This window comes from Meriones unguiculatus, chromosome 2 (assembly GCF_030254825.1).
Source record: "Meriones unguiculatus strain TT.TT164.6M chromosome 2, Bangor_MerUng_6.1, whole genome shotgun sequence".
NCBI lineage: Eukaryota > Metazoa > Chordata > Mammalia > Rodentia > Muridae > Meriones > Meriones unguiculatus.
In genome coordinates, this window is record NC_083350.1 from 12,910,812 (window position 1) to 12,932,196 (window position 21,385).

Genomic DNA, 21,385 nt, shown 5'->3' on the forward strand with positions numbered 1-21,385 from the left:
GTCTCCTGTATCCCTAATCTCTTTAGTACTTTTATAATGAAGGGGTGTTGGATTTTGTCAAAGGCTTGTTTATATGGTGGATTGATGAATATGTTGAACCATTCCTGCATCTATGGGATAAAGCCTGATTGGATTTCTTACTTTCCTGGCCAGGTTGTTACTCCTGTGAGGCAAACAAAGCTACCCTTGCTTTTGCATCTCTGCCCACTCTATTCTTGGAGGGAAGGAGTGGAGGGACAAAAGCCAGATGTAGATGGGGACAGTCTCAACCTACCAATTACTTTGTCCTTTGGTGGTATAGAAGAGAAGCTATCGCCCCATCCAAGGTTTTCTTCTTGTTAATTCTTTGGTGGTTTATTTTGAGCAGTGCCTTCCTGAAGGACTTATTTTAGGAACATGATCCTGTAGAGAAAGGTATTTGAAGAGGATGATTTCAGCCTCGTGTGAGTTTGGGAAGGAAAGGTAGTTAAAAGTGTTCTTTCGGCACCCTACAAATTATGTACTTGATGTGTGATTTCTCCCCTCCCCCCAATAGAAGCAGGAAGGAATAAGCATCTGTTTACTTCAGTCAGGACACTGATGACTTATCTAGGAAACCATCTCTAAGAGAACCAGCCAGCTAACTGGAGTTACCTAGGGGAGCTTGGGTCAGGGGTTACTTACAGGTAACTTAGATAGGTGAGTCAAAGGCAGCTGCAGTTCTGAAAAGCCCTCCCCCAAGCGTGGGTGAGGACTCATGAGAGCTCCATCTCTAAAGCTCCCTGCCTGACTTGCAAGCAGCTGTACTGGTTGGAGATTCTCCTCTTCCCAGCAGCTGTTCCTGCTTCTATAACCTTGGAGAGGGGCCTTGTGAATCTTATTTTAGGAGTTTCACAGCCCTTATTTGCTTCTTTCCTGGGACTTGAATGTTTCATTTACTATCTCCTCTCAGGAGAGAGTGCTTCAATTAGGAGGGAATAGTCACATGGGAGTCATCCTCAGGACTTCAGATACACATGTGCAGAAGGGCGTCGGCTTGGCTCACTTAGCAGTGAGGAGTGGCAAAGTCAAACTGGATCCAGGTTCAAGTTCATAGTTAGTAATTTAATATCTTAATCCTGAGGATCAACTTAATAGGCCCCCACTTTGTAGGGTTATTGAGGGTATCATTTAATTAATAAATCAAGACACTCAACACAATCTTCAGTTTACCGTAAATCTCAACTGATGCTGGCTGCTGTTACTCTGATTAGCTGCCAGTAATTGGATGGTCTCATCGTTTAAGCAGAGAGATGAGAAAACAAATACATTTAAAATCACAAAGACGCTTGGTGCTAAATTCAAGCAGTATTTAACCATGTTTTTAAAGTACACAATTCGGGGGAAATGTTGAGTCTTTGAAAAAGTCAATCTCTAGAGGGCCATAAAAGTTATTTTAATCACTACAACTAATTACAAGGAAGTATAAATCAATAAACTTTGCTAAATGGTCTAAAATATAATAAAGAAAACCATCATTAACAGTCATCCAGGAAGCCACTGCCCTTAATAGATGGTATAAAAACTGGATAAGAGGAACGAGTTTTATCATTTGAGAACTCCAGGCATTGTTTTCAGGGTAGGTCTTGCTTTAGCATGGAGGCAAGGGGTTTCAGGAGGATGACTTACTGTGGAGAACATGAAAGCACTATTTCTAAATCACACATGTATTTATTTTAGAATAGAAAAAAGGTGGCCATCTGTGGAAAGGTGTTTTCCAAGCACCTGTCTCTGTTTGCTTTGATGTCCTCTTTGAGACTGCAGTTCTGTTTCAGAACACGAATCAGCCCAGGCCAAACTATAGATGAGAGCCTCAGCTGCTTTCTCCCACACCAGGGGTGTGGCCTGAGTTATCAAACTCCCCCTGCTACGCTACTATCCAGGAGGACATGATATAAGGCTTGTTTCTTGCCACTCTATTTTTTTTTTCCTCAATTGAATTTGTTTCTTTGTTTGTTTTCGAGACAGCCTTGGCTGTCCTGGAACTCACTAGGCAGACCAGGCTGGCCTCGAACTCAGAGATCCACCTGCCTCTGCTTCCTGAGTGCTGAGATTAACGACGTTCATCACCACAGCTCGACCCTCAGTGTTCTTTTTATCCAAAGGCTGGAATTCGCCCACAAATACCATGTGAGCATCACAACTCCATTATGGCGAATGATGACTGACAGCCTCTTGCCCTGGAACTTGCTTGAACTGTGGAGCTCTGGCCTTGTTGGAATTGGCTGTGCACCTGGTTGTATCTTTGCTTGTGTCACCTTGAACTTGTAAAGACATTGCAGAGTGTGACTTTCCCTGCTCAGTTTCTGACCTAGCCTAAGGAGCAGACCACATTCATGTCCTTCTCTGTTCTGTCTTTTTAACAATTTTTTTTCTCATTCGTTTATTTATTTAATTACTTTACAGCCTGATCCTAGTGCCATCCTTCCTCTCCTCCAAGTTCCGTCCTCATGTTCCCCTCTCTCCTTCTTCTTTGAGAAAGGGGGGCCCTAAGGAATGCCAACCCACCCTGACACCTCAGTTGCAGCAGGAGTAAGTGCATCCTTTTCTTCTGAGGCCAGAAGAGGCAGCACAGCTAGGGCAAAGGCATCCAGAGGCAGGCAACAGAGACAGAGACAGCCACTATTCCAATTGTTAGGGGACTCACATGATGGCCAAGCTGCACATCTGCTATATATGTGTAGGGGGTCTAGGTCCAGCCCATGCATGCTCTTTGGTTGGTGCTTCAGTCTCTGTGAGCCCCCTTGGGCCTAGATTAGTTAGTTGACTCTGTAGGTCTTCTTGTGGTGTCCTTGACCCCTCCAGAGCGCCCTTAATTTTTACTCCCACTCTTCCACAAAACTCCCCAAGCTCAGCCTATTGTTCAGCTGTGTGTATCTATCTGTTTCTATTAGCTGATGTATGAAGCCTCTTAGAAGACAGTTATGTTAGGTTCCTGTTTTCAAGCATAGCAGAGTATCATTATTTGCGTCAGGGGTTGGCTGTCTCCCATGGGGTGGGTCTCAAGTTGGGCCAGTCATTGATTTGCCATTCCCTTAAGCTCTTGTTTCATCTTTATCCCTACACTTCTTGTAGGCAGGACGAATTTTGGGTCAAAGGTTTTACAGGTGGGTTGGTGTCCCTGAAGTCAGCACATCCTGTAGCCAAGGTGGGACTTCCAGTGGAGGGAAGGACCGCCAGCCCACCCATAAAACCTTCGACCCCAAATTTGTTATCTATTGTTTTAAATAGATGTTTTACCTGTATGTATGTCTGTGTAAAATGTAAGTGCAGCACCCACACAGGCCAGAAGAGTGCATTGAATCCTCTGAAAATGAAATTAAAATTTTGAGCCACTATATCTGTGCTGGGAATTAAACCTGGGTCCTCTGGATGAGCATCCAGTGTTCTTAAGGGCTAAGCCAGTTAAGAACAGTTCCTCTGTTTCCTATTTTAATCTGCCTACTTGCAATGAGAGATGTCAAGAATGTTACAGATAGGCTCAGTCCTATAGGGAAGCCAAGAAACTCACAAGAAAGCTTGTCATGGGTTTACTCTACAACCAGCTAGCCTTTCTACCCAATACCTAAATCAAAGGCAATGAGTTCACAAATGATATAAACGGCATAAATATTCTCTGGAATGTTGTCACATAAGCAAGTCCTGCTGCTGGCTAAGCCAAGGACAGAAATAGAACAACAGTTTGTAGTAAGAGGTAACAGAAAACCTGATATATCTGTGGCTAGATAAATAACAGCCCTCTCTTCCTTCCTTTTGTTCCTCCTCCCTCCCTCTCCCCTCTTTTTCTTTCTTTCCTTTCTTTCTTTCTTTCTTTCTTTCTTTCTTTCTTTCTTTCTTTCTTTCTTTCTTTCTCTGACCAAACAAACAAACACAAACAAACAATCACAAACTGACATCTTAGAGGAGTAAGTTTATTTTGGCTTACAATTCCAGGGATAGAGCCCACTTTGGGGGTGGAGGGTGGATGGAGGGCATAGCAGTGGGAATGTGAAGCTGGCTTCATGGTCAGAAAGCAGAGCAAGAACAGGAAGTGGGCTATAAACCCTCAAAGTGCTTTCCCTCCCTGCCTCCCGAAATAATGTGGGTCCTCCAGCAAGGCTCCACCTTCCCAGGTGATGTTTCCAAGGGTTCACACACATGAGCTTATGGGAGTCATTTCATAGTCAAATCCCTATAACACGTCTCCCCACAAAAGAGGGTATGACAGAAGGTTGGCTGTGAGAACACTGATGGAGTGATCAGACCTTGGGCATGCAGTAAAAAGGCACAAAGGAGCTGTCACTGGGCCTGAAGTCAGCAGAACAGCCCCCGAAATGACATGCCACATATTCATTTCACATGACAGAACTCCCTTTTCCCTGACTGCTCTGGTTTTGTTTCTGTTGCTGTGATAAACCACCCTGACAGAAGTCAATTTAAGGAAGAAAGGGTTTCTTCAGCGTACAGTTCCAGGTTGCATGCCGTCACTGTGGAAGAGTCAGGGAAGGAACTTGAAGCGGCTGGTCACGTCACACCCACAGTCGGGAGCAGAGCCAGTGGATGTATGCATGCCCGTTATTGTTTTACACAGACCAGGACTCAAAGCCAGGGAGTGGTGCCGCCCACAGTGAGCTGGGTCTTCCCATGTCAAAGAACAGAGTCAAGACAACCCTCAGAGATGTGCTTACAGCCCCACCGGATGCAGACAGTACCTGACTGTAACTCCTCAGGTGACAAAGCAACCACCACAGTAACCTACACTGTTGACCAGTGCTGTCTTTGATTCTTGAAGGACAGAGCTCTTCTCTGATTGATTGTGCCCCTTGGAGCTAGGAGAGAGTTCTCCCTCTATTTTCTACACTTACTCCTCAACATAAGGAAAGTGGGATGTGATGTCCCTCTCTCCTTACCTGCAGCAAACTGAAAAGCAATTATTCAGTATTCTATGCACCAGAAGCAGCAGGCTAACAGGAAATGCTTTATGTGTTGTGCTGAAAGCTTTGTTTTGTTACAGCCTTTTAAATTTTATCATTTAATTGGGCATTAATATAGAGGACACTATTTGTATCACTAGACTTCTTCCTTAGCTAGCGTTTGGGCTGACCTTGAATGTTGATGATAAAACAGTGAAAGAGAGAAGTGTGACATTCTTCGGCTGTCATTTGGGAGAGCAAGGAATTTTTATTCGTCCTTCCAAAGAGTGGCTTTATTTTTAGCCCCCTGCAAGCACCGCAGATGGATGTCCTGTCGGTTTCTACGAGGCAGCTGAGATAACCCAGGCAGATCCAGTTTTAGCAAGAAATTCTTGTTATTCCTGCTTAAAAGCACCACGTTACTACAGTGAGGACGATGTGTTCTCTGTCTTCGTGAGAAGCCGTGTAGGGTAAATGCCATGTTTGCCGTGTTCCCACAGCCCATGCTTGATGCCTTGGTGCTTTTTCTATGAACGCCTTTGGGTTCTGCTGAGTTGCTAAAGCGTGGCAGACTGCTGGGTTCTAGCGCTTAAATGGAAAAGAGACTAAGATATGAATACCTTAAGAAACGGGGCTCTGCCAATTGTGGTGTGGCACATTGGTAGGATTTGCTGTAGGAGGCAGAGGCAGAAGGATTACGAGTCGAGGCCAGCCTGGGCTCCACATAGAGAAAGAGAAGAAAGGAAGGGAGGGAGGGAGGGAGGGAGGGAGGGAGGGAGGGAGGAAGGAAGGAAGGAAGGAAGGAAGGAAGGAAGGAAGAAAGGAAGGAAGGTAGGTTAGGAGGTGAACAGGAAGACAGTGTAGCTTTCCATTCTCAGCTGCAGGCCAGTGGTCTCTGCACTGAATGTGGTCTTCACATCAGTTCAGAGCTTTGCTAGGGCAACCTGGACATAGTTATCAAGTTATCCAGATCAGATTTCTTTTTTTACTTTGTAACCATTTGCTGGTGTTTGTGCAGCAATAACTGAGCCATTTGAAGCTACAATGGGAAATAAAAGAATGATGGTTTGGCCTGGTGTCTCAAACAAGTATCTCTCCCTGCCCAGAGCCATCCTTAAAGGGGACATTCTTCATTGCACCATCTTCATCAGTTTCCTCAGGAGGCTGCAGGGACCTTATTTACATCTTGGCTCTCACGTGGCCTCTCATTCTTCATGAGCCAAGAATAAAGGAACAAATTAGTAGGCTTCTTCTCGTTTTCATAATGTGTGCTTTGGTTCAATCTTTAGTCAGTAGCCTGTGGTGCTACTGGCCATGGTGGACCCTTAGAAAGCAGATCCTCATGGGAGAAAGAGCGATCATTAGGGGTGGGCCCTTGAGTGGAACGTTGGAATCCTGGGACTCCCTCTTTTTGTCTCTGGGCATCCTGGTTCCTTTACACATGCCCATCACAGTGATGCTTTGACATCAGCCCAAAGGCAATAAGACTGACTGACCATGGACTGAAACCTATAAGGCAAAGGAATTTTTTTATTCTTCTCATTTCAACATCATCTTCCCCCGTCTGTCTGTCTGTCTGTCTGTGCATGCGTGCATGTGTGTGTGTGTGTGTGCAGTCATGTGCATGCCACAGTGCATATTGTGGAGGAGGAAAACTTCTAGCATTGGTCCCTGTCTTCTGCCTTGTTTAAGGTCTCACCCATGCTGCATATACCAGGCTAGCTAGCTCATGAGCATGCAGGGACTCTCCTGTTTTGGCCTACCATTCATCTTAGGAGCACTGGGATTATAGATGCATGCTATCAACCCAGGTTTTATGTCAGCTCTTTATTACTTCTGAGGCAAGTGCTTTACCGGTCTTCCAATCCTCCTTTAAAAAAATTAATATGTATGTGTATATGCCTGAATATATGTGCATCATGTACATGCAGTGCCCCGAAAATGCCAGAAGAGGGCACCATATGCCCTGGAACTGGAGTTGCAGAGTATTGAGCCACCTGTCACAGGTGCTGAGAACTGAATCCAGATCCTCTGCAAGAAGACCGAACCTTCTTAGCCTCTGAGGCATTTCTCCATTCCCAACATCCTGTTTTTAATAGGTTCATGTATTTCAGGTATTTGTTACAAGGTCAAAAAGCTAATGCAATGTTTCATTTATCTATCTCAGGAGGAAGGTGGGGTGCATTCTTAGAGAGTTCATAATAATAGAGCTGGTGTATAAAAGAATTAAACATCATGAATACACATTCAAAAACTCTTCGTGTGTGTGTTTGTCCACATGAATGTAAAGATGCTCACATAGACGCCAGACCCTGGAGCTGGGTTGTGAGTTGAGAGATGTGGGTGCTGGGAACTAAACCTGGGTCCTCTGCAAGAGCAGCAGCTGCTGTTTCTCCAGCCCCATGATGATGCCTTTTAAATGCATTTTAAACTCTGCCAAAGGATGACAATAGTGGGGCCTATCTTCAATTAGGATGGTTCTTGGTAACTTCAAGTTAGGAGGTCATCCATGTTGCATCCAGGTGAACCTTAGAAATTATTACTGCAAAAGGGTCACATTTTTGGCTCTTCTGTTTATTGCATCTAAAAGGCATTTTTTTTGGAGGGGCATAAAACTATGGATTTGGATTTAACATCACAGAAAGAAGTAAGCCATGGACCTAAGCCTGTCACCAAATCTTTCAGAAGGCTGGACAGGAGCTTAGAAAGATTCTGAAGTCATGGAGTGGTCCCCAGATGCTGACGGGGCCAAAGGCTAGTCTAATAATCATCTGTGAAGGAAATCTGTTTTCAAAAATAATTTATTCAAACACTTTATGCCAGAATAGCTCTGAAAATAGCTCAGCATTAGCTTCTGAGTTGCCCCCAAGCAAATATGCATTTAACTCCATGAACACATCTATTACTTCATAGTTTTTTATTATAGACTTTTTATCCACATCAATGTTAAAGAAACTACAACAGAGTTAAATACCATTTTTGATAACATGATTATATTCTTAATTACACTCAATATTAAACTGTAAAATATTTTCAGAGGAATACAATCTTCATACAGCAGGCAAAGTACTGGGAGGGGGGCACGTGTATCTGTCCTGCTGGCTATGAAAAGCAGGTTTGTCTAAAAGCAAGTCCCCATTCCCAGCACTGTTCTTCTGAATTCTTTCCACTATGGATCACTTCTGAAAAAGCAAAGGACAGTTGTGTGGTGCTGCAGGGACCACACGGGACCATCATGGAGTGCCCACCCCGCCTCTTGGCCAACAGCACTTTGTACACTCTGGGTTCAGGTATGCTTTAAAAACACAAATTTTCGAACTTTGGTTCCACCAAAAGATGTGACAAGCATTGGCTTCTCTGGTCGGCTCCCCCCTCCCCCCTCCTAATGAATGACAGCCACAGTCTATTTTACATGGTTGTCCAGGCCGCTGTGAGGTCACTTGTCCTTGGCTTCTCTTGAACCTGATTTTGATTCCCAAGCCCTTTGGGTTTGAAGTTCTTCTTTCTGCAGGTCCGGAAGTGCTCAGTGGTAGGCTGTACCTTACAAGAGAACAGGAGTAAGTGGGTCTGTCACCTGGGATACAACAAAAGCACATAACAACCTAAGCACAACACCATCAGACAATGAAAACACTTAAAGTGGTAGAGAAGATACTTGTTATTACCGTTTCAATACATATCAAATAAATCATGGTGTGTGTGTGTGTGTGTGTGTGTATAGAGGCTGTTGTGTGTGTATGCACACAGGTGTACATGCATACCCATGAGTATGTATGTGGAAGATTGATGTTGGTGTCTTCTTCCTATATCTCTCTCCACAATATTCTTTGAGGCAGGGTCTCTCACTGAACCTGAAGCCCCTGATTTGGCTTGATGAGCTCTGGGGATACATTGTCTCTGCTCCACCAGTGCTGTGGTTTCAGAAGCACACAGCTGCATGGTTGACAGGGATCCAAAATCAGGCCCTTATGCTTGTGAAGCAGACACTTTCCCCGGGAAGCCATCTTTCCAGATCCTGAATACAGTTTTTAAATGTAGATATGCTTAGCATCTTGTTTGTGCATACTTGCCTGCTACGTTAGATTGTGCAGCTCTGCTGACCCTGACATAAACCAGAACTATTAGTTAAATCATAGAGTTCTGCTTTGCTCTGCCTGCTTCACAGTAAAGGCATTTGACTGGTTCAAAAGCTCCCCTCTGTTGCCGGGCAGGAACTAAGCCAGCCTGCCATGAAAGGACAGACACAGCCCATGCTCCCTTGCCTGCTGGTTTCAGTTGGGTGCTCTAAGTCCTGCTGCTTTGTTTATTTATTTATTGTCAGTGAAACTGTTGAAGCACATCTAAAGGTTTTGTGATTCAAAATCAGCAAGATCATCAGGTTGGCACATGCATGACCTGATGACTAGCTGCAAAGCAGGTCACGGCTTCAGGTCACAGTTCAGAGGAGCACAGATGAAGTTCAGAGTCTCTGGCCACACTGCAGGTCTCTGCTCATCAGATGAGCGACAGAGGAGCAACAGTCTGAATCTCATCAGGTGACTCTTAATAAGGCGATGTGGGGCACCGAGGACACTGGGGGTCCGTGGCTGTTCCCAGGAGAGGTTCTAGGAAGACCCTTGGTCTCCACCCATAAAGTGCATCCTTGCTCTTCATCTTTGGTCATACATAAGGACAGCAGGATGTTCAGCATTATCTTCTCAACAGCCATCTGCAATGTTTTCCTCATTGTTCTAAAAGTTTTTTTTTCCACAAGTGAAATGAAAATACTAGGGATTTAGCAAAGAGGTAGATATTTTTAAATGGGGTCAGAAGTCATTTTCAAACCCTCTTGAAGTGTCTAAAGTAGCAATTAGTGATAGAAATAATGCAAACATAGGCCAAAAAAAACCCCAAACAAACCAGGTGGGACATCCTCTGTTACACACGATCACTATCTGGTTTCAATAAAAGGAGCTCTGGGTCTGGAGAGATGGCTTAAGTGGTAAAGAACACACACTGCTCTTGTGGAGGGCTTGAGTTTGGTTCCCAGCGGCCACGTTTGGCTGATCACACCCGCCTGTGACTCCTGCTCCAACATCTTCCTCTGGACTCTGTGGGCACCTGTACTCACTCATGTGCACTCCCACACACATAATTCAAAATAAAAAATAAAACTTAAAAAACAAAAGCATCCCTTTAGGGAAAGAGAGAGACTGTAGCAGAAGCTGGGGATGCAAGATGATCCTCAGGACTGCAGAACAGGGAGAGGCCTTGCCCTTTTAAAATGTACAGATAAGAGCAAACCCAAAGACATTGAATGGGATTGCACTGTGTCACATTAGAATCCTGTCCGCTCCTCATCAGCCCTAGGATCCAAGGGAGGCAGGAACTCGGCTAAGTGTCAAATAGTCCAGGGCTGAATCCTGGCGATATCGGTTGCTAGCTACATGACCTCCCTAAGCCTCAGTGTTGGAAGCTGTGAAATGGGAGCCAAAATTGGATCTACCTTACAGACCTACAATGTCTACCGTACAGAGCTGTAAACCACGGGGGTAACAGAGTAAAGCATTTAGTCCCAGCTGTGGCACAGTGCCTGCTGAAGTAATGATGGGTACTGTTGTTACAGCCTGGAGAATACTGTAAGGAACCATCCTATGACCCACTTCCCACTGAGGTAAAACAATTTCATTATTAACTGGTAGAGACGGGTGTTTTAACCAATTACATGACTAACATTTGCAGCATTTTGAAGGTAATTAAAAGAAAATGAATCATTAAATCATTAATAATTATATCAATGTTGACATCATAACATTTTTTATATGGGTAGAGAGTAAATGCAGGCTACACTGAGGTATCTAGACAGGAGCTGGTCAGAGCAATGACTACAGACAAGGAAGAATACTGGAAGTGATTCTGAAGTTAAATATGGGCCCAGGGGCTAAAGAGATGGGCTCAGTGGTTGAGAGTACTTCCTGCTCTTGCAGAAGACCAGGTTCAGTTCCCAGCATTTATGAGGAGGCTCACAGCCATCTGTAACTCTAGTTCCAGAACATCATTTTGATCTCTGAGAACTGCACATACATACACTCACACACACACACACACACACACACACACACACACACACACACTAAAATAAAATAGAAAATGTTTAGAGGGGCCCAGGTGAGTATCCATACATACCCTTAGATATATTTGTTAACTCCTTCCCGTCAGTCTTGTGAGCTCACAATACAATAGACTAGCCAAGCAGAACAATGTCTAATCTAATGGGGCTTGTTTTAGTCGATGGTTTAGAGATAAATAAACTAAACTACCCTTTACACAGCTGGTTGCTAAACAAATAGAATTCATTGCCCCAAAGGGGACTGCGCCTAGGTTGAAGAAAGACTTTAAGTAAATCCACAGATAATGAATATATTAAGGGCAAGTTAAAAGTGTTCAGGACATATGCCTTAACTGTGAGGCTGATGTCATTATGAGAAACTTGGCTCTTCCGGTGGAATTACGGTTACTATGCTGGCCTGGGTAGACACTTTAATTTGACACACCATGGAATTTCTTGTATTCTAGCAGAGGGCCAAAGGAGATTTGTAGAGCAGTGATATGTGGCAGTACTTGCTCAGCTTATTAAATGGATTGCCTGTGGTTTTGAAAAGCTTCCTCCCCTTAATATTCATATTGGAATCCACTGGGTGGCATGAACACTACCTTACGGGTCACTCTTGCATAAGATGTTAATGTATCAGTCCCTAATTTGGAAACCTGTGGTCACTCAGCAAGACAGAACTGTCTCTCCCTTGGCATAATGATTTTTATCTCATACTCTCTCTTGGGGTAACTCCTTGCAGGCTCCACACACTGAAAGTCGGAGACCGCCTCTAACAACATGGTCGTGATTCTCCGCTTGGCTGAGTTAGCTAAGTAACCGCTAATCTTCTGAAAGCACTAGGGTCTACTTAGAGAAATCCCTGCTGTCTGCAAGGATGGAAACAAAATCAGCATGGAGGAAGCATTAGTTACTAAACATAAATCAATCTCTTTCTCCACCACAGCATAGCCACACGCTAGGCTTCTGTCAGAGATCTCAGGGCAATGAGTACTCTCTACATTGCTGCAAGATTGTTTTTGTGATAAGCAGGGAAGAGGAGATGGGGAAATGGAAGGAATAAAGAACTCACTGAAGTTCCTACATATAAATCAAGCCACCCTCTAATGGATGAATCTCACAAACACTGAGTCAAACACTTAATACAGCATCTTTGACGTGAGGCTCACAAATACGCAAAATTAGCTCATGTTGGGGGCAGGAAGTGGGAGAAACTGGCTGGCAGTGAGGCAAGACTGTCATCAAGTGCTGGAAACCTGAAAGCAAATTTATCTTGTAAACTCTGACTCAGTTTCCACTTCAGTCTTCCCCATTTACGTGACTTCATAAATTTGTAGGCTTTACTGAACGTGTGTTACACAAGGCTTTTTTTTTTTTTTAAACATCCATGCCAGTATTTTCTCTGTGATTTGAAAGATTAGTTTGGCATTTTCAATACTTATCACAATTCATTTGGGTTATTCTTGTATTGATTATCTTAGTATTCTGATTTAAGTTTCATGGAATCTGAACACCATAAAGAATTTTATTCATTCACTTTACCAGTACCAACCTGCTCTATCATAATATGGAACAATCATTAAGTCAACATTGGACTGAGCAAAAATATTTCAGTTGAGAGCCAAACTCACATGCATGTTTGAGTTTAGCTTTATGGAGATGGAGGTAGAATACTTTTACGTCCAATGCTTTTTCCTTCATTTTTGCCAAGAAGATGTCCAGGTTGGAGCAGATAAACACGGTGCCTTGCCATCTCTTCCCAGCTTTGCATTACAGACAAAAAATGCTGCATGCCCTTTTTCTGAACTTCATTTCCCAGTGTACAAAATGATGTGTGTTTTGCAGGATTTTGGGAGACAGATGAAACGTGATATCATCATCATCCAAGCAAAGACTGAAATCTACCCCTGACAGAGATGGTAGCAAGGACAGTCATCGCCACATGGGCAGATACACAATATGCAGAAGAGAAGCATGGCTGAGAGCAAGGACACTGAACCTGCTTTGTAAGGACCTTCCCCCTCCCCCCCTTAAAGAGACTCTAGGGAGGAAGTCTCAGAGTCCTCTGAAGGAAATGGATAAAATGTACCTCTTGGCCATGAGCAGGAGGAAGTACTAGCCCGAGGCCGGGGTGATGGCTCAGTGGATAAAGTGCTTGCTGTGAAGGCGCAAGAACCTGAGTTGGGATCCCTGGTACCCACAGAAAACCTGGGTCTGGTGGCCAAGTCTGCCCAGCCAAGTGCTGTGATGGGGGATGGGCAGAGACAGGTAGATCACAGTAGCTGCTAGCTAGTCTTGCGGAAGTGGTGAGTTCTGGTTTTAGTGAAAACAGTGTCAAAGCATAAGATGGAGAGCAATATAGGAAGACAACCCAGCACTGACTTCTGGCCTCCATATGTACGCATGAGCCAGTGTACCTGCACACATACATACATGCATACACCATAAACAGCACACAGACACACACAGACACACACACACAGACACACACAGACACAGACACACACAGACACACACAGACACACACAGACACAGACACACACAGACACAGACACAGACACACACAGACACACACACACACAGACACAGACACACACAGACACACACAGACACAGACACAGACACACACAGACACACACACACAGACACACACAGACACAGACACACACAGACACACACAGACACAGACACACACAGACACACACAGACACAGACACACACACACACAGACACAGACACACACAGACACACACAGACACAGACACAGACACAGACACACACAGACACAGACACACACAGACACACACACACACATGGGGTATGGAGGGAATACTACCTCTAGCCCTGATTTAGCAAGTCTAACCCTTAGGTAATCTTGCCTACTGTCATAGAAGCAATCATGTTTTAGTTTTTGCAGTCTTACAATTCATATCAACAAGTGTGTCTTCCTCAAAAGGCTGCTTTTGAAATTCTTAGGCATGCTTTGATTATAACCAGAGGATTTTCACTGCTTGCTTTCAGATTGTTGCTGGGAATGTGAGCCTGAAGCTGGTTTCATTTGAGAGCAATACTTTGGTTTAGGGGAAAGGCCAGATCACTGTTCCCTGAGCAGAAAGTCTCCATGGTCAGTACCACTGCTCAGTTGTTTCTGTCACCGTGTGTAGAGACTCACAGAGTCAGATGGAGGAGCCTTTCAGGAACAGACGCAGTGAGGATGGCTGCTGACACCTCAGAGGGGCAGATAAACCCCTACAGAGAAAGAAGTGTCAAAACAGAATGACTATCCCTTCTAAAGATTGGATAGAGAAGTTTTTAAATTTGGGAGTTTGCCATGGCACTTCTGGGAAGCCCTTAGCCGCTGCTTTAGGAGGCTGGAGCCTGGGATAGGAAGCACGCTGGTATTTTGACTTAAACACAGAGTACAACTCTTTCGGTCCCGCGGGCTACCGTGATGAAACCTGCCTCTGCTGCCAGCTCACCTTTTAGCTCTTGCTGAGATGGGCTCCAAGCTTCTCTTTCCTGATCAAGCTTGCTGCATAGGGAATCTGTAAGACAGAAACAAGCAAGACCCTCAAGCTGGAGACAGATACTTCCTGGAGACCCTTCGTCACCCCTAACAACCCGGATGCCAGTGCACCTTCCCCGCAGAGAAGAGAGCTTCCCCTGCTTAGCAGTGTGAGGCTGCTCCGGGCACAGCCTCGGAAAGGCCCCCTACAAAGCATAGTAAAGACAGAACCGGTGACCGCACACCTGATGGTTGTCACAGCTAATCATTGACGTTAACATGAGGTGTTTTCTTTTTCAAAGGTTTTGAGGTCTTTGTATTTAATAGTGTGGTACTATTATTATTGAAAACTGAATTGCAATGTTGAAATAGGGCCAAGGTCAGAAAAAGATGAGTGTGATTACAAACTAGTTCAAAGTAATCAGTTTAATTAGAGTGTTTTCTTTACAAAACATGCTATCATTGTGAAGCACAAAAAGGCTAAACATAAATTATTGCTGTGCTAAATTCTCAATTACTGATAAGAAGAGCTAGAAATAACTGCATTGAATGGGAGACATGATTCATTCTATCTGGGTGGACTTGAGTGTGCCTCTGAATAGTGGGTTCTGAATGAAAGCCTATCACATTTGATATGCGACTTTTCATTAGAAAATTCAAATGGCTGCGAGCAGACACATACATTATTTACATTTGCTTTTATGTTAACCCCGGTCAAGCTACTCTGTCATTGTGTTATCCTAACCCTGGTCAAGCGATTCTGTCATTGTGTTACCTGCCTGCATCATTATGAGGTTAAATTTAGGACTCTAAATTTGCATCTCTGTTACATTTGAGGAAATAAATATCCAGCACCTTTTAAATATTTTATTTATTTTATTTTATGCATGTGTATCTGTCTGTGCACCAACTCTATGCAGTGCCATGGAAGGCAGATGGGGTGTCAGATCCCCTGGGATTAGGATTGGAATTGTAGACTATTGTAAAATACTGTGTGGGTGCTGGGAATTGAACCTGGGTCCTTTGGAAGAGCAGCCAGTGTTCTTAAAAGCTGAGCCATCTCTCCAGACCCAATACTAAGCCTTTTAGAATGTTACCCAAAAGAGGACTGTTACATACAAGCAATAAGAGAAAAAAACAAAACAAAACAAACAAACAAACAAAACAAAAAAACAACAACAAAAAAACACAATCCTTTTCCTTCAAAAAGATAATACTTCTCTCCCTTCCTCCCCCCTCCCTTCCTCCCTCTCTCCCTTTCTTCTTCCCTGCATCTCTCATCTTTCTTTCTTTTCTTTATAGCTCAAGCTGAATTTAAAATTGTAGTCCTCCTGCCTCAGCCTCCCAAGGACTAGAATCAGAGATATGCACCACCATGCTTGGCTATGGAATATTTTCATATTTTGTTAAAGCGTCTCTCCACTCCCAGAATTTTATCAGGTATTGGTTTTACTTTCTTGATTCACTACTCCACTCATGAACCTTTATTAATGGAAAGAAACTGTGAGCTTACAATAATGTGGTGACTAAGATAAGCAGGGCCATTTTGTTATAAAACTGGTCCCTTGAATCTAGCAGTGTGTTAATGGACAAAAAAGAAGATAAAAATAAGCACCTCACCATTTGGATACACAACATATCTGAGAAAGCACAAGCGGCAGCATTGAAATTCATGATTCACACAACAGCATAAACTGTTCAGTGCGCTAATGTTCTATTTCAGGATGTGGGCCGAGTACATCCAGATAGCTATGACAAGGGCAGTCAGATGGGCACCTACTCTAGTTGCCTCTTCTTCTCATGAGAGGTTATGTTATACCTGCTATTCACAAAGACACTCTTGAATGGAGATTTTCCATTCTGGTGTAGGCTGGAAATACCAAAGAATCTGGGTGACCTCTCTTGTTGGCTGCATAATGTGAGAGTCTTGAATGCAATTTTATTATTTAGGATAGCAAGATCTCATCTAGACAGACGTCTGAGTGCGAGGAGTTAAACAGTAAGATGTGCTTGCTCCATTCTCCTGTCTACAAAGGGCATTTAAAATGATGAACAGATACTACAGGACTTTGTAAGTGTCTTATGTGCTGGGCGCTATAGGAGAGAAACTCATACCACCCTAGACTACTCACCAAAGTGAGTAAACCACATCCTAACCCAAAGAAAACTCCAGGACTGATGCTACTTTTTCAGCCAGGTCACATCTCTTCCCTTTCACTTTCTTTCTGTCCCACTCTCCTTCTTTCCCTCCTTGGCTCACATTTTATTCAGCTAGAAAAAAAGGGGGCTGTTTCCAATTAACTGTGTCATAGTCTCAGAGCTCCAGATTAAATTGCCAGAGAGCTGTCCTCATACAAAAGCTGGGGTCCATGTCTTTTTCCTTGGAACAAGAATAAAATAAACACCAGGTAAAAACAAAGATGAAGAGTAAGAGCATCTAGACCAACAGTTGTATGTTTGAAATTCCAAGCCCCAGCTCATAAATGATAAATAAAGATTATCACAGGCCTACTTGTTCCTTAAAACTACAGTTTCACTAGTTCCAAGACACACTTTCCCCTGCACATTTTAACATCTCCGAAATTGGATGTATAATAATTGATGGCATATTAGAATTATAGTTAGAAGCTTTTTTATTTGTGACTCATTAGGCAATGGTGCCTTGTACAGCTGATGCTTTCTTAGATTCTGTAAAACATAATATTGGATTTACAGATGTCAGAAAACACTCCTGCCTTTGGAGCTTTATATTCTAGAGGATCTTTAAACATATATAAATATATATTTATATACACTTGTATAAATATATATAAATAATAAATATATATTTTGTTTTGCTTTTTGAGACAGGGTTTCTTTGTATAGCCTCGGCTGTCCTGGACTCTCCGGACTAGGCTGGCCTCAAAATCACAGAGATCTACCTGCCTCTGCCTCTCTGAGTGCTGGGATTACAGGCATGTGCCACCATGCCTAGCTTAGAAAGTTTCTTTAAGTTACTTATTCCCATGGAAGTCTACTGTAGGACTTACAAACACTCTTTTCATTCTGACCAGTGTGGAAATCATGAAGGCTTGGATAGAGAACTTTGAAATGTTATATAACTTATACTTTACCCTAATAGGCCAAAAGCATCACTATCTCACAAAAAAAAAAAAAAAAAAAAGGCTAATGTTCTAGTTAGTTCCAAGGCAGAGTTGGTCTGAGCTCAGACACTCAGGTGAGTCAATATCTGGAAGCTAGAAATGTGAGAAGAATTCCTCAGGATGGAGGGACAATCAAGTCACTGTCAAGACACAGGGCACTCACTCACTAGTGGGGAAAGATACACATGGGTCAAGGTCTGTCTGCTGATATAGAGTCTTACGAAAGCTTCTGTGGAAGTTCAGATTTTCATCAAGCCGGGAGGCTACAGGGACCTCCTTCCCACGCATGCTTAGTCACAACAATAAAGCTGCTTAATGGCTCTGGGAATCTTTTTGTAAAAAATACAAAACGGGAACAGTTCTACCCGCCTTTTAGAAAAAGACAGACAAGGCAATTTAAAGAACTTTCTGGTTTGAGACTGTGGACATTTGGTCAAATTCCCTATGAAAGAATACTGGACACTATCCAAAGAATGATGGGTATCACCGAGAGGCTGTGTCCTCCCTCAAAAGCTGGTGTTCACCAATGATGATAAAGGCTTAAAGTTCCTCTGCCAAGAGCTATGTGTGCCCATCACAGGGAAGTGGGAAACTGATTTTTTAAGTCCACCACTAATGAAACATCAATACTAAATTTATTGCTTGGACGTTATTCTAACTGCAGTCCTTTAAAGGGGGACATCCGGTTCCCTAGCTGCATGTGACTGCAGCATTCTGGAACAACAGCAGAGGGCACTTCAAGACTAGCACATTTGCTGCATGCCTGCTTGTTGGAGTAGCTGCCAAGAAAGCTCAGGGGCTGAGTCTGGGTCTAGCCCTGGACCAGGTGTTGACAGCATCCTTGTACTGTATTGTACTGTACTGGTAGTTGACAGCATCCTTGAAGAGTTTGGGGTTTGAAGAGTGCACCATAGGTAAACCTACAGTAATTGCTTATTTAGATGCACTTTCTTAAAGAGTGATTGTCAAATTAGTAATGAAAAAGAAAGCTCATAAAATTCTATATATTACTACACATTCCAGGACTTAGGTCAATTTCAATTGAAAGGTTATGTGCTGAGTAAAACATCTTCAGTTTCTTTCCAAACCTACCAGGCAATAGATTTTACTTTTTAAAACTGAAAAAGTTTTAAACATTCTCCCAGACATCCTTTGCCTTTTTGTATGCTAAATACTTAACATTTTCACAAACTTGCTAAATTTTAAAACTTTTGCATTTGGCTCATAACTAGAGGACAGTCTTTGTTTTCTAGAAATAAATCTGGCTTCATAAAGAAAACACTTTAAGCATTTGCATTTGAAAACTCAGAACAGGGATGACAGATTTTTTTTTTTTGCACATAAGTAGTAGAAAATTCAAATTTTAAGTATTGCTTTAAGAGTTAGCTTGTGGCCATTTATAAACGTTAAGTAACCTAATTCTGTGTGTGCATTGACGCTGGCATGACAATGTATGCACATTCATTTATAAATGCACAAGGAGGCTCAATCATTTGACTGTGTAGCCATTACAAGTTTATATTCAACAAGCTGGAAAAAGAAGATACAGAAATTATAGTCATCAGAGGATCTTAATGTAGGAGTCAAAAGAAATTCATGACTTTTTTTTATGGCAATGATACCCAAGATGCTTTCTATGTAAGTATTTTGGATAGGAACACTGTGTAACAATACAGAATAAATGCACTGTGGGTCTACAGGAACCATTACTGAATATGGCAGTTTTTAATATATATATATATTTCTCAAGGATTGCAAGACAGGCTAGGTTCTACTTCATCTAAAGAAAATAGGGCATATTCTGTGATTCCTCGCTCTGTAGACTTTGAATATGAAATGACTGAACTCGTTTACCTTGTTACCAGAGAGCAAAGTTCGCAACCATATGTACTGACAGATCCTTGACTAAAATACTGTGAAAGCAAATAAAAGTGTGACACTTTACCACTCCTTGATAATCTTCAGAGAGTCTCTGAAGACATGCCCTCCAGTGCTTTACAGATGCATAAAGCTGACTAAGGAGCTTGGTGCTTGTTGTACAAGCAACATTGGGTCTGTTATCTTGTTTCCAAAGTAAGTAGAAAAATTAAAGTAGAAGACAGCTCAGCTTCATGTCGGTTCACTAGTAAGGGGAGCAGGGGTTGGGGGAGGAGGGCTGTCTGTGACATGGACTCTGTTGCCTTCTTTTTGATCACTTCCCCCTGATGGCACTGCCTTACCAGGCCTCAGGGGAAGAGAACAAACTCGTTCCTCATGTGACTTGATGAGTTGGGGTGGGGGAGCTCCCCTTTTCTGAGGAAAGGGGAGGGGGATGAGGGAGGGAGACATAGTGGGACTCGGAAGAGAAGAGGGAGGGGCTACAACCGGTATGTAAAGTATGAATAAATAAATTTTTTTCTTCTTGCTTAGAGATTCTTTTTTTAATTAAATTTTTATTTTTTATATTAATTCAGTTTATTCACTTTGTATCCCAGCTGTAGCCCCCCCCACAAGGATCTTTTCTGAGACTGATACTCCAACCAAGGACCATTCATATAACCTAGAACCCCTGCTCAGATGTAGCCTATGGCAGCTCAGTATCCAAGTGGGTTCCTAGTAAGGGGAACAGGGACTGTCTCTGACATGAACTCAGTGGCTGGCTCTTTGATCCCGCCCCCTGAGCGGGGAGCAGCCTTGCCAGGCCACAGAGGATGACAATGCAGCCAGTCCTGATGAGACCAAATAGTTTTTTTAAAAAAGTGTGGTGGTGCATGTCTTTAATCTCAACCCTCAGGAAGGTAAAGGCAGGAGGATTGCTGTGCGTTTGAGGCCAGCCTAGTCTACAAATCGAGTCCAGGACAGCCAAGGCTACACAAAGAAATTGCCTTGAAATCCCCCTCCCCCCAAAAATATCTTCAGCTTCCCAGTGAATTTAGGTGCAAACAAAACCAAAACACACACACACACACACACACACACACACACACACACACACCACCGCCACCACCACCACTACCACCACCACCAACAACAACAATGAAAACAAAAACCCACAAAGAAGCAAAGCCTGGTATAAAGGTTTTCCAAACCTGGAGTTATTAATGAATGTCTGAGACCAGAGAAACCCCAGTGGGAGTGTCACAGTTATAAACTGTTTATATAGCTAAGACCCCCATATAGAAGATATAATGAAATCAAAGATTGCTTTAAATACTCTCAGGAGTCTCTGTGAACATGGGCATACTTCCTCTTTCCATACAGCGGAAACAATAGCAACCATCTTTCTCAAATAATCCTGACAGAGAACTAGATCTTAGACATGACACTTTAGATACACTCAGTGGTCTGAGGGGTAAAACAGATCAACTAAAAACAGTATCAAACAACTAAAATTATGACAACCATTCTTCCAAAGATCAGCATAAATCTTTAGCCAGATGTTTAAAAATAATCTCAAAAATACTGAGTATAAATTATTTTCCCTATTGCTTGCTCTTTGGAAAAATGAAGACTGCTTCGGAGACTGATTTAAAAACTTAGGGCTTATAGCAGATGTGTCTGCCTGGGGTGGAACAGTGAAGCATTCAGAAAACCAAACCTCAAAACAAAATAATTCTGTTTATCCGCTATCTTTCTCACTGTTGTTGGTTTCCATTTACAGAGATCACTCTGAGGAGAGAGAAGAACCCTTCACCTGGAAATGATTTGCTTCTCTTGATCAACCCTCGAGGGCATGTACTTGGTTAATTGTGTGTAT

At 42.9% G+C, this 21,385-nt stretch overlaps 1 protein-coding gene across 3 annotated transcripts in view; it reads right to left on the reverse strand.

Moving 5' to 3' along the window:
* Positions 1-7,828: 7,828 nt before the first annotated feature.
* Positions 7,829-21,385, reverse strand: part of Skor2 (SKI family transcriptional corepressor 2) — a 50,408-nt gene continuing 36,851 nt past the window's right edge. For 2 of the 3 annotated variants that reach the window (XM_060377021.1, XM_021660317.2), the window contains exons 8-9: positions 14,481-14,546; positions 7,829-8,450 (exon numbers count right to left, since the gene is read on the reverse strand). In XM_060377021.1, coding sequence (XP_060233004.1) covers positions 14,484-14,546 — 63 coding nt within the window. In that variant the 3' untranslated portion in view covers positions 7,829-8,450; positions 14,481-14,483. The remainder of the gene's footprint in view (positions 8,451-14,480; positions 14,547-21,385) is intronic. The other variant, XM_060377022.1, reaches the window with a different exon arrangement.